This window comes from Mus musculus, chromosome 2 (genome assembly GCF_000001635.26).
Source record: "Mus musculus strain C57BL/6J chromosome 2, GRCm38.p6 C57BL/6J".
NCBI classification, from domain to species: Eukaryota; Metazoa; Chordata; class Mammalia; order Rodentia; family Muridae; genus Mus; species Mus musculus.
In genome coordinates this window covers 3,194,296-3,206,516 of record NC_000068.7, presented here as the reverse complement: position 1 = coordinate 3,206,516, position 12,221 = coordinate 3,194,296, and the positions used below count along the sequence as shown (strand labels likewise).

The 12,221-nt window shown below is 46.1% G+C and overlaps 1 protein-coding gene across 7 annotated transcripts in view; it reads right to left on the bottom strand.

Moving 5' to 3' along the window:
- The window catches only part of Fam171a1 (family with sequence similarity 171, member A1), a 113,583-nt gene that overhangs the window by 21,290 nt on the left and 80,072 nt on the right, over window positions 1–12,221 (bottom strand). For 6 of the 7 annotated variants that reach the window (NM_001310434.1, XM_006497478.3, XM_030251634.1 and 3 more), the window contains 2 exons: window positions 9,082–9,240; window positions 3,796–3,972 (listed from right to left, as the gene is read on the bottom strand). In NM_001310434.1, the coding sequence (NP_001297363.1) occupies window positions 3,796–3,972; window positions 9,082–9,240 (336 nt within the window). The remainder of the gene's footprint in view (window positions 1–3,795; window positions 3,973–9,081; window positions 9,241–12,221) is intronic. The other variant, XM_006497479.3, reaches the window with a different exon arrangement.

Here is a 12,221-nt window from a genome sequence, read left to right as displayed (position 1 = left end):
CTAGAGTGACTACAGACAGTTGTGAGCTTAGGTAACAGGAATAAGGAGCTGCAGCTGAGCCAGCACCCGCTATTCCCTGCAGAGAGAAAACACCCCCGTGCTGTGACAGCAAATGGAGAGAGCTCCCTCAGAGAGGGTGCTAGGTCAGGAGTCACAAGGTGGTTCTGTAAAAGACTGGACTGGAAAGCCAGAAGATGACAATACTCACTGTGTACCACAGGATGGAAACAGATGATTTACCAACAAATGGGTGTGGCTGGGTTCCAATAAAACTTTATTTGGGTATGTGTATGTTTATGCATGTTCTATGATTTTCACATGTTCTAAATTCTTCCTTTGATATTTACTTGTTCCCATTTTAATTGAGTATAATTTGCAGATCAAAGCTGTATATACTTAAGATGCATGACTGAAGTGGAAACTTGTAGTCTGTTTGGAAAGTTATGTCAAATGATGCTTTGCTGGGTTACACAAGTGAAAGGATGTCTTGCTAAAGCAGGCACAGGAAAGACTTTTCCTGAAGCAGACACAGGTAAGAGGATGTTTGGATATAGCAGACACGTGAAAGGATGCTTGATGAAGGAGTATAAATCTGACCCCACAGACAGTGGGAGATGAGCACTCAGGCTTGGTTTGCTTTGCTCTGTCTCTTTATTCTTAGCTAACAACTTGCATGTATTGGCTTGATTTACATAGTGCTGGTGAGCTCTGCTTATGGTAATGCTCTCACCATTCAGAGAAACTCGCCCTGGAACTGCTGGTGAGGGTCCTGTGGCTTCTTGCTGCTTTAGCGGCCTCTGGTCAGTTAGCAAGCCTTGTGGTTTCTTCAGGATTGAACTATAGCTGCTGGTTCATGCTTGGTGTCTGCCTGCCAAGAGGCCTGGACTGTAGCTGCTGATTTATATTTGGTGTTTGCTATGGTGCTGAACTGCTGACAAAGAAGACTAAGCTCACCCCCAAAGAACTCTTGCTGAACAGGTCCACTTCCCCCGTATCCTAATCTTTTCTCTTCCACTGCCTCAGCTGGGTGGTGGGATAGAGGAGAGGTTGAACCCTTACTAAATGTAGGTTGCAAAAAATTATGCATACACATGACTGAATGTTTTGATGATAAACAGTATGCCATCACCTCACAGATACTATTGCTTCTATTTTGGTTGTGAGCCTAGCCTTTAAGGGCTGAGATACCTCTCCAGCCTGATACCATATTCTTGATAGCAACACTTAACACAGACTCTCAGCAAGTTTTAAGTACAAAGCATTGCCAGCCATACTGACATTGCTGTCGAGTTGACTTCTAGAACTTTCTCACTGTAAATGAGAGAACCTCCTGCTTGTTGGCCTCATCTCCCTCCCCTTCTCCCCATCCTCTGATTGAATCATGCTTAGCTCTCAGCCTCCAGTAGAGTAATCCTGATCCAAGCAAAAACTTCCTCACGAATTCCTACAGTGCGTTTTCTGGCTACTTAACAGTTTGGAATTAGCAATTGTTTTGATTCACCTCCAACGTAAATAATTTAAAGAATTATTGAATTGATCGCAAATGATTGTTATAGTCGAATAGTAACTGCTAGTAGCCTGTGGGAAGGGCTTGAAATGTTCTACTTGCTTCTATGGCTGTGATAAAATACAAGAGGCAAACACTTTAAAGAGGGAAAAGATGTATTTTGGCTCACCATTAATGAAGTTTTAGCTCATGGTCACTTGGCTCTGTTGCTTCTTGAGCTTGGGGTAGCGTGGCTCATGGTGAACCACATGTGGCAGAGCAAAGCTGCTTATCTCAGGATGGCTGGGAGCCAGGGAAAAGAAGAGGCCAGGGCCCTTCAAGGTCATGTCCAGTGACCTACTTCTACCCCATAGGCCCTGTCTCCTAAAGGTGAGCCCCCCCCCCCCCCCCGCCCCAGCACCATCTACTGAAGACCAAGATCTTAGCACAAGGCAGTGGAAGAACATTTGAGATCTGAACCAGAACAGCTTTGAAGGATCAGGTTCCATTTGCAAAGTGGTAAGGCCCAAAGGAAGGGTCAGTATGTCTGGAAAGTGACTGGAAAGGAGAGGCCAGGAAGGAGAGAGGGACAGGCACGGACAGGGACTGGCTCTAATGAGACCCTTGTGCCTTGCTATGGTTCCAAGCTCGTTACAAGTTGCTCTGAGAAAGGACCACATAGGAGCATCTCCAGTTGTGAGGGTAACCAGAGCAGCACTACAGTAGGGCCCATGGGAGGAGGGAAATGGGAGGCAGCCAGAGGATGTAAGGAATTGGTAAGATGTAGAAGTCCCAGCCCAGCCACAGGAAATCCAGGAAAGGACCAGAAGGTGAGTCTGAGAAACACTGCTCTTTTGCTGTTGTTGAGATAAGATCTTGCTGTGTAGTTTGGGCTAGCTGCAAACTCACAGGAAGCCTTGGGCTCTAGCCTCCTGAATGCTGGGATTTCTGCATGTACTAGTACACCTAGCAAGGAAGGCTGATTTGATGGATCACAAGCTATAAGATAAAATAACATTTTCCTGCCCAACTTGCTTTCGGTTATGGTGTTTTGTCACAGCTATAGAAACCCTAATGAAGGAGTGCAGTATACAGTAAGCCAGTGCTATAATCTACCCTGTGAAGTTAACCTTCATATAGTCATTAAAACTGCAGTGATCTTTACTAATAATAAAGTCTATTAATTACCTGGGAAGTTACAAAACAAAAACTCCATGAAAACCCAAAAGGTATTTATATTAAAGTGTATTTGCTAAAACTATTTTAAATATTTAAAAATATTATTTGATAATAAAGCCCCTAATTAATCTTCTTGCATAGTTTAACGTTACACTGGTGGTTAAAAGCTGGCTCCAAGTTTGACTTTCACAGGACACTCTGAAGAGTAATCATGGCTGTGCACAAACATTGAAACATTTAGCTACAAAGTATCTACCACCTTAGAACAGTCCTCCTTTCCCCTAATCATAAGGGACTGATGACCAAATCATGCTATATTTGTGTCACTTTAACTAGGACCACAGAATAACGCAGCCACCAAAAACTGCTGACTCTGTTGCAATGACTGCAAAAGCTGAAGAGAGAATTCTGGCACTATTTCCACTAACCCACCTAGTGACTATCTATGCCCAGGATGGACAGCATCTGTTTGAAGTACTTGTGCTTTGAAAACCTTATTTTCTCTTACATCACTGGTTAAGAGGAAAAGCAAGTTGCTCCGTTGTAAGCAGCCTTAAGCTCTGGACCATGTGGCAAAGATCTCTGGCCATCAGCTGGCAAGAATTGCAGTCATCTGGTGACTATGGAAGAGTCTTGAGTTTGCTTGCTAGCCTCAGCAGAACATTGCTTAAGCCGTACAGAATACTGACAGGCAGGCCCACTGTAACTGTCCTGAGGGTGTGCCTGAGCCACACTCACTAGCTGTGCTTGGATCCCTTCACCTCCGAAAGTATGAGATAGGAGGAGATGCTCATTATTATCTTAAGCCAATAAATTCTAGGGTACCTACTTATGAACTAATTGATAGCACACACATATGTGTACAGGCAAATAACTACGACAGAATTAAAAGTAGATTCACATTTATCTCTGGGTTGTAGGGTCATGGGAACTACTCCTTGCTTCAAACAATGTTGGCAAATGTTTTTTCTTATACTAAGAAGAAAAAAAAAAAGACCACAGAACCAAGATAGATCATAGAATATTAAAAGAACCTAAAGATTAGGAGAGCCAATTTTAGCCTCCATGACCTTTAAATTAAAACAAAACAAAATGAACTTCAGAGGGGCTGCTCAGGGGCTCACGCTTACCCAGCTTCTGGTCAAACCGCCATGCTGCGACATAGGCATTGTGCCTCAGACTGCTCTGAGTGGCCAAGGGCACAGTGACATAGATGGGTCCGTCCACCAGCACCGGCATCCCATTACCGCTGAGCAAGTGCACGCTGACGGCTGTGACAGGAGTCAAGTCATACCTGGTGCTGTTTCCTGGAAGGAAGACAGATGCTCATCACTGGCATAGAGGTCCTGGGGCTGCAGAAACCCTTCAAGGAAAACAGTGGCTACTGCTTCGTACTAAGGAGTCTCCAGTGTGCGGGGGCTTCGTTAATATTGTTTTTTTTTAAATTTATTTTATTAGATATCTTCTTTATTTGCATTTCAAATGCTATCCCAAAAGTTCCCTATACCCTCCCTGCTCCCCTACTCACCCTACTCACCCACTCCTACTTCTTGGCCCTGGTGTTTTTCTGTACTGGGGCATATAAAGTTTGCAAGACCTAGGGGCCTCTCTTCCCAATGATGGCCGACTAGGCCATCTTTTGCTACACATGCAGCTAGAGATACAAGCTCTGGGGGTACTGGTTAGTTCATATTGTTGTTCCACCTATAGGGTTGCAGACCCCTTCAGCTCCTTGGGTACTTTCTCTAGCTCCTCCATTGGGGGCCCTGTGTTCTATCCAATAGATGACTGTGAGCATCCACTCCTGTTAATATCGGTAATCCTCACCTCACAACATCACGAGGCAGTTAAACTCACAGTTTACAAAGAAACGGGACTGGATGTGGCAGTAGCTGCCTAGAGGGCACATGCTAGTTAGCAGAGCTGTCTCAGTTCAAGTCTGCCAGTTGTAGCAAGCTGTGCTTGTGTTGCCCATGCCTGCCTGCCTGCCTGCCTGCCTGCCTGCCTGCCTTCCTTCCTTCCTTCCTTCCTTCCTTCCTTCCTTCCTTCCTTCCTTCCTTCCTTCCTTCCTTCCTTCCTTCCTTCCTTTTGTTTAAAGGCAGGATCTCCCCCTGTGACCTGGAACTCAAGGCCACCGTGCCTCAGTCTCTCAAGAGCTGAGATTACCGCCTTGGTGGAAAAGACTTTTCTCTAGTGTAAGAGCAAGAACTCTGGGGAAGCTAAAGAAAAAGAAGGTTCACAAACTAAGCTCTGTGCACATATATCGTAGGACATATCATCTATAGCATAGATAATACACACACAAGTCAGTGCCATAAGAACCTATTCTAGAAATGTTTTAAACAGCAAATTCCATCAAGGATTGCTTGAAAATATTAACTAATTCTACCAGAGGTATAGCTCTGAAACTTAGACGTGAAATATATATGTATTATTTGAGGTGCCATTGCTATTTTGGTCTGTTTGAAAGGATTTTGATATGCCAATTACTCTCCATTAGAGACCATTTATCTGAGCCAGTACTTTAATGACTGTATACAGGTAAATTAGAGAATGCATATAGATGTGATATTTATACACTTATGCAATCTATTTAAGAAATTTCTTTATCGGAATGCGATATCACGCAAAATACATTGTCATAATTCACATCTTTGCCTTAATAGGATGAATTTCTTAGTGGTAAAAATGGTAAGGTATTTTACAAGACAGGATTTCTTCTATAATACTGTTTATGATTTATTTACTATTGCTATTTTTATTTTTACTAACATTACTATTAGGCCAAAAGACGGACTATAAGTATATTTACATGGAGTATACATAAGTACTTACTCCTATATACTAACATACCCATCTGAGCTCACGCCAACCTCCAATTTGGACTAAAAGTAAATGTTCAAAGCAAATCTAGTGAACTTTACAGTTTCTACAATGCTTTAACCACTGTCGCCTGTGGAGTGACTTCTGAACACAATGGCCACTGTGCATCCATCTCTGTCTCCATGACAGCAAAGGCCTGTTAAAAGATTTCCTCAAAAGATGAAAGTTGGAATCACAGATTCAAAGTCAGGAATCTTTTAGTTTAGAAACCATTTTATTTGGGGATAAGAAAACTAGAGGCCAGAATTTACCATGCCTTGCTGGAAAGTGCACCGTGGGCTGAGACATACACATGTCCACAGCTTAAAGGTGCCAGGAAGGCAAAGCCAGGCCTCCCTTGCACTGTTCCTGGCAGTGCTCAAACCTGTCAACGTGCCAGTCATCAGGTGACCTACTGGATGCTGTACAAACACTGCAGACATAAGGTTTCCAAGTAGGACTTGCCGCTTTATTTTGTCAAATCTATGCAGGAGGACGGTAGAAACCTCCTATAAACAGACACATAGAAAGTTCTAGAAAAGTATCTCCATTTTTCTTCCTCAGTGGCCTCACATTCTCTTTCCTTTTCGTCTTGCATTTCCCTGATCTAGGGAGATGGTTTCTAGAACCAGATGCCCTGTCCCGTTACTCCCCTCCCGCCTCATCTTCATGCCTCAGATGGAGGGCAGCTGAGGTACCCTCTTGAGTGTAGGGCCATAGACATTGTCACCTGCACAAGTTCAGAAGTAAGCGCTACAGAAAGGAGCAGATTAATCGCAGGTCTTGTGCTTCGGCTCCCTGTCCTTCCACACGACGTCTAAAGCGCTCCAGCCGGGGTGCGCATGGTGCCCCATGGTGCCGCATGCACATTTGTACATGGCACCTGGTGGGCTGAGCTAGGGCTGCTGATACAAAGCCAGCGGGGTCACATAGTGGGACCATGGGGAGAAAAAAAGGAAAAAGGAAGAGGACAGGAAAGAAGGAAGGAGGAAAGTGAGAAGAAGGAGGAGGGAAGACGGAGGGAGGAAGGAAGAGGGGAGGAGATGAGAGGGGAAGCCCTAGCTCCCAAGACATGTAGGCCTCACCTCTGCTTTCTGGAGGCCCATTCTTCTCTCAGCGCTCCATTAGATGCCCACTCCTTCTCTATGCCATTCACACTGTCCCGCTTTCTCCACTTTGGACAGATTCAGACTTAGAGGCCTAGGTCACTTTTCTTCCACACTTTGTTGTGCAATTCTTATCACGTGCAAGGTACTGAGGTCTGTCTATAGCTGGGTTTTCCTTCCTGCTCTACCTTGATGTGACCTGGCCCTCTGTGTGCAAGCCACGACAGGTGTCATGCCAACCGGGTGGAGGAGGGGCAAGCACCACCGGATGGGGTCCACTTAGGCTTTTGATCAAACAGTAGTTTATAACAAGACGGGTTCGTCTCAGTCCCTCGGAGTCTCTCTGTCCACATGTTTAAGTACCAGGGTGAAACATGAAGCTCTCCAAAGTTCAAAAGTTAGGTGCCACTAGACTTCGATGCAAATGTTTTAAAAATAATTAAAAAAAAGAGATCCTAAATACAAAACACTTCATTCAGTCTCAGGCATTCTGGATATAGATGGTCATCATATGCCAACTTTTCTGGTGTGGCAAAAATTCTGTACCTTTAACACTGCCCTCTCTGTCCCCCTGGAGTGCCTGGTGGAGGTCATTTCATTAAGACCATGCGGATGATGTAGGGTTTTGTGCTTCCTAGGGACCAGAAGATTGTGATGCTAGACAGCAGAGAGTCTTTGGCCTGTGTGTGAGACACAAAGTGATACAGGGCAAAAGAGAGCCTGTTCACAAACTACTGTGAGGCCAGCAGTGACCCACTGTGCCCCAGGTTGCTTTGCTGTATGGAACCCCCTGGGCTCCAATGTCTGCAGATACATATGGATACACCACTGGCTGGCTGGCCTTCCTAGTAGGTCTCATAGAAACTCTGATCCTCTCTCAGGTAACTAACCAATTACGTCACTGGAAAAGCAGCTCAAAGTCACCGTCCAACCTTTCTCTTCCCTCTGAAATAGACTGAATTTGAAGTAAAACAAACTTCTGAAAAATAATCAAATGGTCCTGTGCTTTTGCGCTCTGTGTCCCCTGTTCTTCTCGGGTTTCATAATTTATTCATGATTTACTGGAAGAGGGACAGAGAGCACGAATGAGCTCAGAGGAGTGAGGCCTGTTCCTTTGCTGTATTTCTGACTAGGCTTCCTTTCCTCAGAAAAGCTGAATGGAGCCTGTGAGGACCTCAGAAGAGATATTTTCCCCCAAGAACCTTTACTCTAGACGGTCACACATCCATTTGATGGCAAATGACGGGCATACGAATCATGCCGTTGGTCCTCAATTTAAAGGAAGAAGCCTTTCTTGAAATAAGAACCACAAATGGAGGAAAAGCAAGTACATCACCAGGTACCGTCACCTCCAACCTTACTCACAAGTTACAGAAACGGGTGAGGCATTGCAGGTGGAGGAGCTTGTCAGATTCACCAGTTTATCCAAAGTCTTGGAAAATTATGGAAGTTTTAATCAAAGCATCCCTTGGAAGTATAATAATATACCTAATTTAACTCTAGTGGCTGTTTTTCAATCTTATGTTATGACCAAAACCCGAAAGGCAATGAAGAGGAGAGACAGAGAGAGACAGAGAGAGAGACAGAGACAGAGAGAGAGAGAGACAGAGAGAGAGAGACCCAGGAGTAAGGTCCAGGCTTTGGTCTTTCTCTGATAAGGAACTGTCTCTTCTCTTCTTCCTAGTGGCTTTTGGTTTCTCTGATCTTGTAAGTTCTGTGTCTTGTCAGAGTGGCCATGATGGCTGAGCTGATTTTAGTGATCTGCCGGAAGATTCCAAATCAACCTCAGAGCCTGGCTCCTCCGGGGCTGTCTGTAGAAGAGCCTCCTTTGGAGAACTTCCTAGATCCCCTTTGAGAGGAAGGGAGTGGAGCATCCAACAGCAGAGGGAGAGTTGGGTGAAAGTTGACGACCACAGACAGAAATGGCAATGCCCACACCTCAGGGCTCCATCTACAGCGGAGCATGGAATGTCACTTGCTCATCTCTAGATGTCACTGGAACCAACCCTTCCCATCCCAGCATGGGGTGAGCAGGAGGGCGAGGCTCCAGGGCTCTTGCTGGACAACTGGGTGAGAAACTCTGGAGGAAAGGAGACTAGGCAGAGATCAGAGGGGCAGAAACCCTGTTACTGATCTCTTGCTTTTAAAAAACTATAATTTCAACTGAACTGAAATACTTAGTCCAAAAATGAAAGGCCAAAGAAGGCCCTTCAGGCCCCTGGCACCCGCTGGAGGGCTCAGGGAAGCCAATTTGCAAAGATGCCTTTGTATGTTGGTGCAGACTGAAGGCTCCTTAAGCTGGGAAAAGGTAACAGTATGAACCCAGAATCTGTAAGGTCAACCAACCCCCTCCCCCACCTCACTGTGACCACCTCTTGCCACAACCAAAACTCAGAGAAGGACTAAACCCCAGAAGGCCTACCCAGAAAGAGAAGAGACTCCAACTACCTGTCCCGTTTCCATCCAATCCTCGCAAGTAAGGGAAGCTGTCCACTTCTGATGGGGAGCTGGCCGCAGTGAGGAACGCTGTTAGGTCGCTGTAGCTGGTGTTCTCCGGCAACCTCAAGGCCCTTCTCTGGAAATGAACTCGAGGCTGTGGCCGGGCACCTGTGGGAATCAACCTCTAGGTTACTTCCCCGAGGAGTTGTTTCCATTTCAGAAAATGCCAAAGGCTCTGCCATACCTCCCCCAACCCCCATGCTGCCCCACATGGCGTGCCATCTCTCATTCATCCAGGACACAGGGATATGACAACATGCTATTATGGGGCGAGAAATAATAGCCTATTGTCACATGTGTTTTGACACAGGATGTTATTTAGGGTTTGAACAAAAAGCTTTTCCCAAGTTCTATTTGCGAGCAGTCTTTTTCCACTGTGTGGCATTTGGCTCTGCATAGGGCAACATTTTGGGAGAGTCTGAGCAAACGAAGCAAGGAAACTGCAATTAATCTCTCTGGACAAGCAATGCAAGAGAGAAGCTTTGATATGGCTATAAACCATCCTCCAACTTCATAGGAAAATCTTGTTCAATGGCTCAGACCAAATGGAAGCTGGACAAGGAAGGGGCTGTGAGATGCAGTCCTGGGAAGACGTGCCAACAGGAGCCCCCAGGACAGACAGCTTTCTTCCTGTGGAAGCGGCTGTGTGACACTGGCTTTGGTCCTCTGAAGTGCTTCCCACGGGACACAGATGCTGCTGCAGATTTAGCAATGATGCCAAGTGATTTTCCTTTCCCCTGCTCCATCCCTTTGTGCGAACACTGGGGTGGCCCAGTCAGCTGTGATGTCACTTAACAGGTTACATTTCTTCAGGTGTTACTAGGACCACAAGGGCTGAACCTACCTTTACCTAATGTGGTGGTGACAGTCACCAGACATGAAGGTGAGAACTAGTTTTGCACAAACCTGGCAAAGATGTCCTTAAAATTAAAATTATGTATCTGCAGCTTGAGGGGACCTTGTTCTGCTTTGCTGGGCTCCTTCTACCTCTCCCTGCAATACACAGAGGTCCTGGCCCAACCCCTCCCAGAGATGAAGTATTTAAACAAATTCCAGTGTTCCTTTGACTCTGGATCAAAGCGCTTCCAGGGAGGGGAATGTGATAGCTTCCTAGAAATGTTCTGTGCTATGAGAGTTTCAGAGCTTAAAGAATTGACAAAACTAAGGATGTCTTCCTATGGTAAGGCCAGGATGGCCAAAGGGCTTACAGCCATTATCTGGGGCTGGCTTTCTGGACCACACTTGGCTGTATATAGCTGATTTAGTAGATCACCACCGTGTCCCTTCTATCTGCTCAAAGCCACCCCAACTACCCTCCCCAAAGGCCAGTAAAGCAGGTTCAGTCCCAAAGCCAAGGGACCCAGGACCCAAAGTCACAGCTACCTCACTATGGTCCCCTCTTAGCCACATCCATTAGTCGAATGGCAGGTTATCCCTGTCCTGTCTTCATTTCTAAAACAAAGTGCCAGTCTCCAGGGATCCTCTTACATTATTATCTCTTACTTCTTCTGAAGTTGGCTCTTTGGTTCACACTGAATCCAAATCCCTCAAGGACTCGCCTGGTGCCATGGGCCTCACCGGGAGCTGTCTGCTTCACCTTTTTCCCCACTTGGCTGCACAGCTGCCTGCAGTTTGTTCTCCATTTCCATGGAGCCCTCTGAGGTGAAAGGTCAAAGTCTCCCTTTTCATCTCCTCATCTTGACTACGAAGGATAATTGTTTCCAGTAATGGCCAATGCAGCTGCCGATGTTCAGAGAATGTGTTGCCACAATGGCGCCTAAGTCTCACAATCAGCTGACATGAGAGAAAGTAGGGCATATATATCTATATGTGATAGGGCCAAGATGGGGCCAGACTGCATTAGGGTAAAGGGAGAAGGTGGATTCACGGCTGGGTATCCAAGCACAGAGCCGGGTATCTGTGTCCCTCCTGTCTCTGAGTAACTCTGGAGAGATGGGAAGGTTGACAGTGAGGAACGGGAAGCGACTCAGACAGGAAGACAGAGGCTGCTAAAAGGACTTAGGGATCTGCCCTAGGACTCAGAGAATCACAAACCAAAGCTCAGAGGCTTTGGGGCCTCATTACAATTCACTATCTCATCCGCTCCTGTCTCTGAGACAGACATGTGCACTACAAGCCCTTGGGTGGGAGATCCATTCCTCTTGTGTCTCTCCCTCTTCTCCATCTTGTTGCCTCTCTTCCCTTCCTTCCTTTGTACGGGAGAACCCGGGAACTCACCAGACATCCAGGGCCGTCTGTGGTAAACAGAGAGTGGGAACACACAGGATTTTGTTAGGTCAGGCTTGGAAGAACAGGAAGTGGCAGGTCCAGCTGAACTGACACCTACTGTGACTGGCAAGACACAGATGCCATTTGCTGAGGGACACACACCCCCTCAAGGACAAGTATGGGCAAAACCTATGATTGGTGACACTGCACAGAAGGTATCTGTGGAATCTAAGGGTATATATAGGCCATGCTAGGCCACGGGGTAAACAAGGTCTAAATGGGCTTGCGTGGGCCTGGGGTAAGATGCTGTGCAGCTCTCCAGTCTGTCTTTCTTTAGAGCTGCTTCATGTGATTGTCTGGGAGCAGGAAGAAAGTGGACCAGCCTGCCTGTCACCAGTGGTTGCTTCTCAACTCATCAGCAGGTGCTTGGAACTTCCTCTCCTTGCAGACTTAAGGTCCCATCCTCCTTTTCCAAATGCTTACGTCCCAATACATTGAAAACAGCAGATCGCCTGCTTTTTCTTTCTACGCTACTAAATCTATTCCCCCCCCCATTCTATTGTTTTCATCCCAGGTCAAACCAAGCCCCTCTCCTCAGTTCTGCTTTCCTGTGTATGCTGTGGTGAACCTTTACCAACTGTTCGTGCCTTGGTCAACAATGTCTTTGTCTGTTGGTGTTTCCTCCTTCAGCAATAAGCACACTTATATCTTCCCTAAGTAGGGAAAAGTCACTTTTTCCTCACCATATATGAACGCCTGTCTTCTTCCATTCAGCCCCAGTGACATGGCGGTCACCCAAAACACACGATGCCAAGATCCACCGTATAATCTGCAGCCACATGACCACCTCCTTTCAGCCT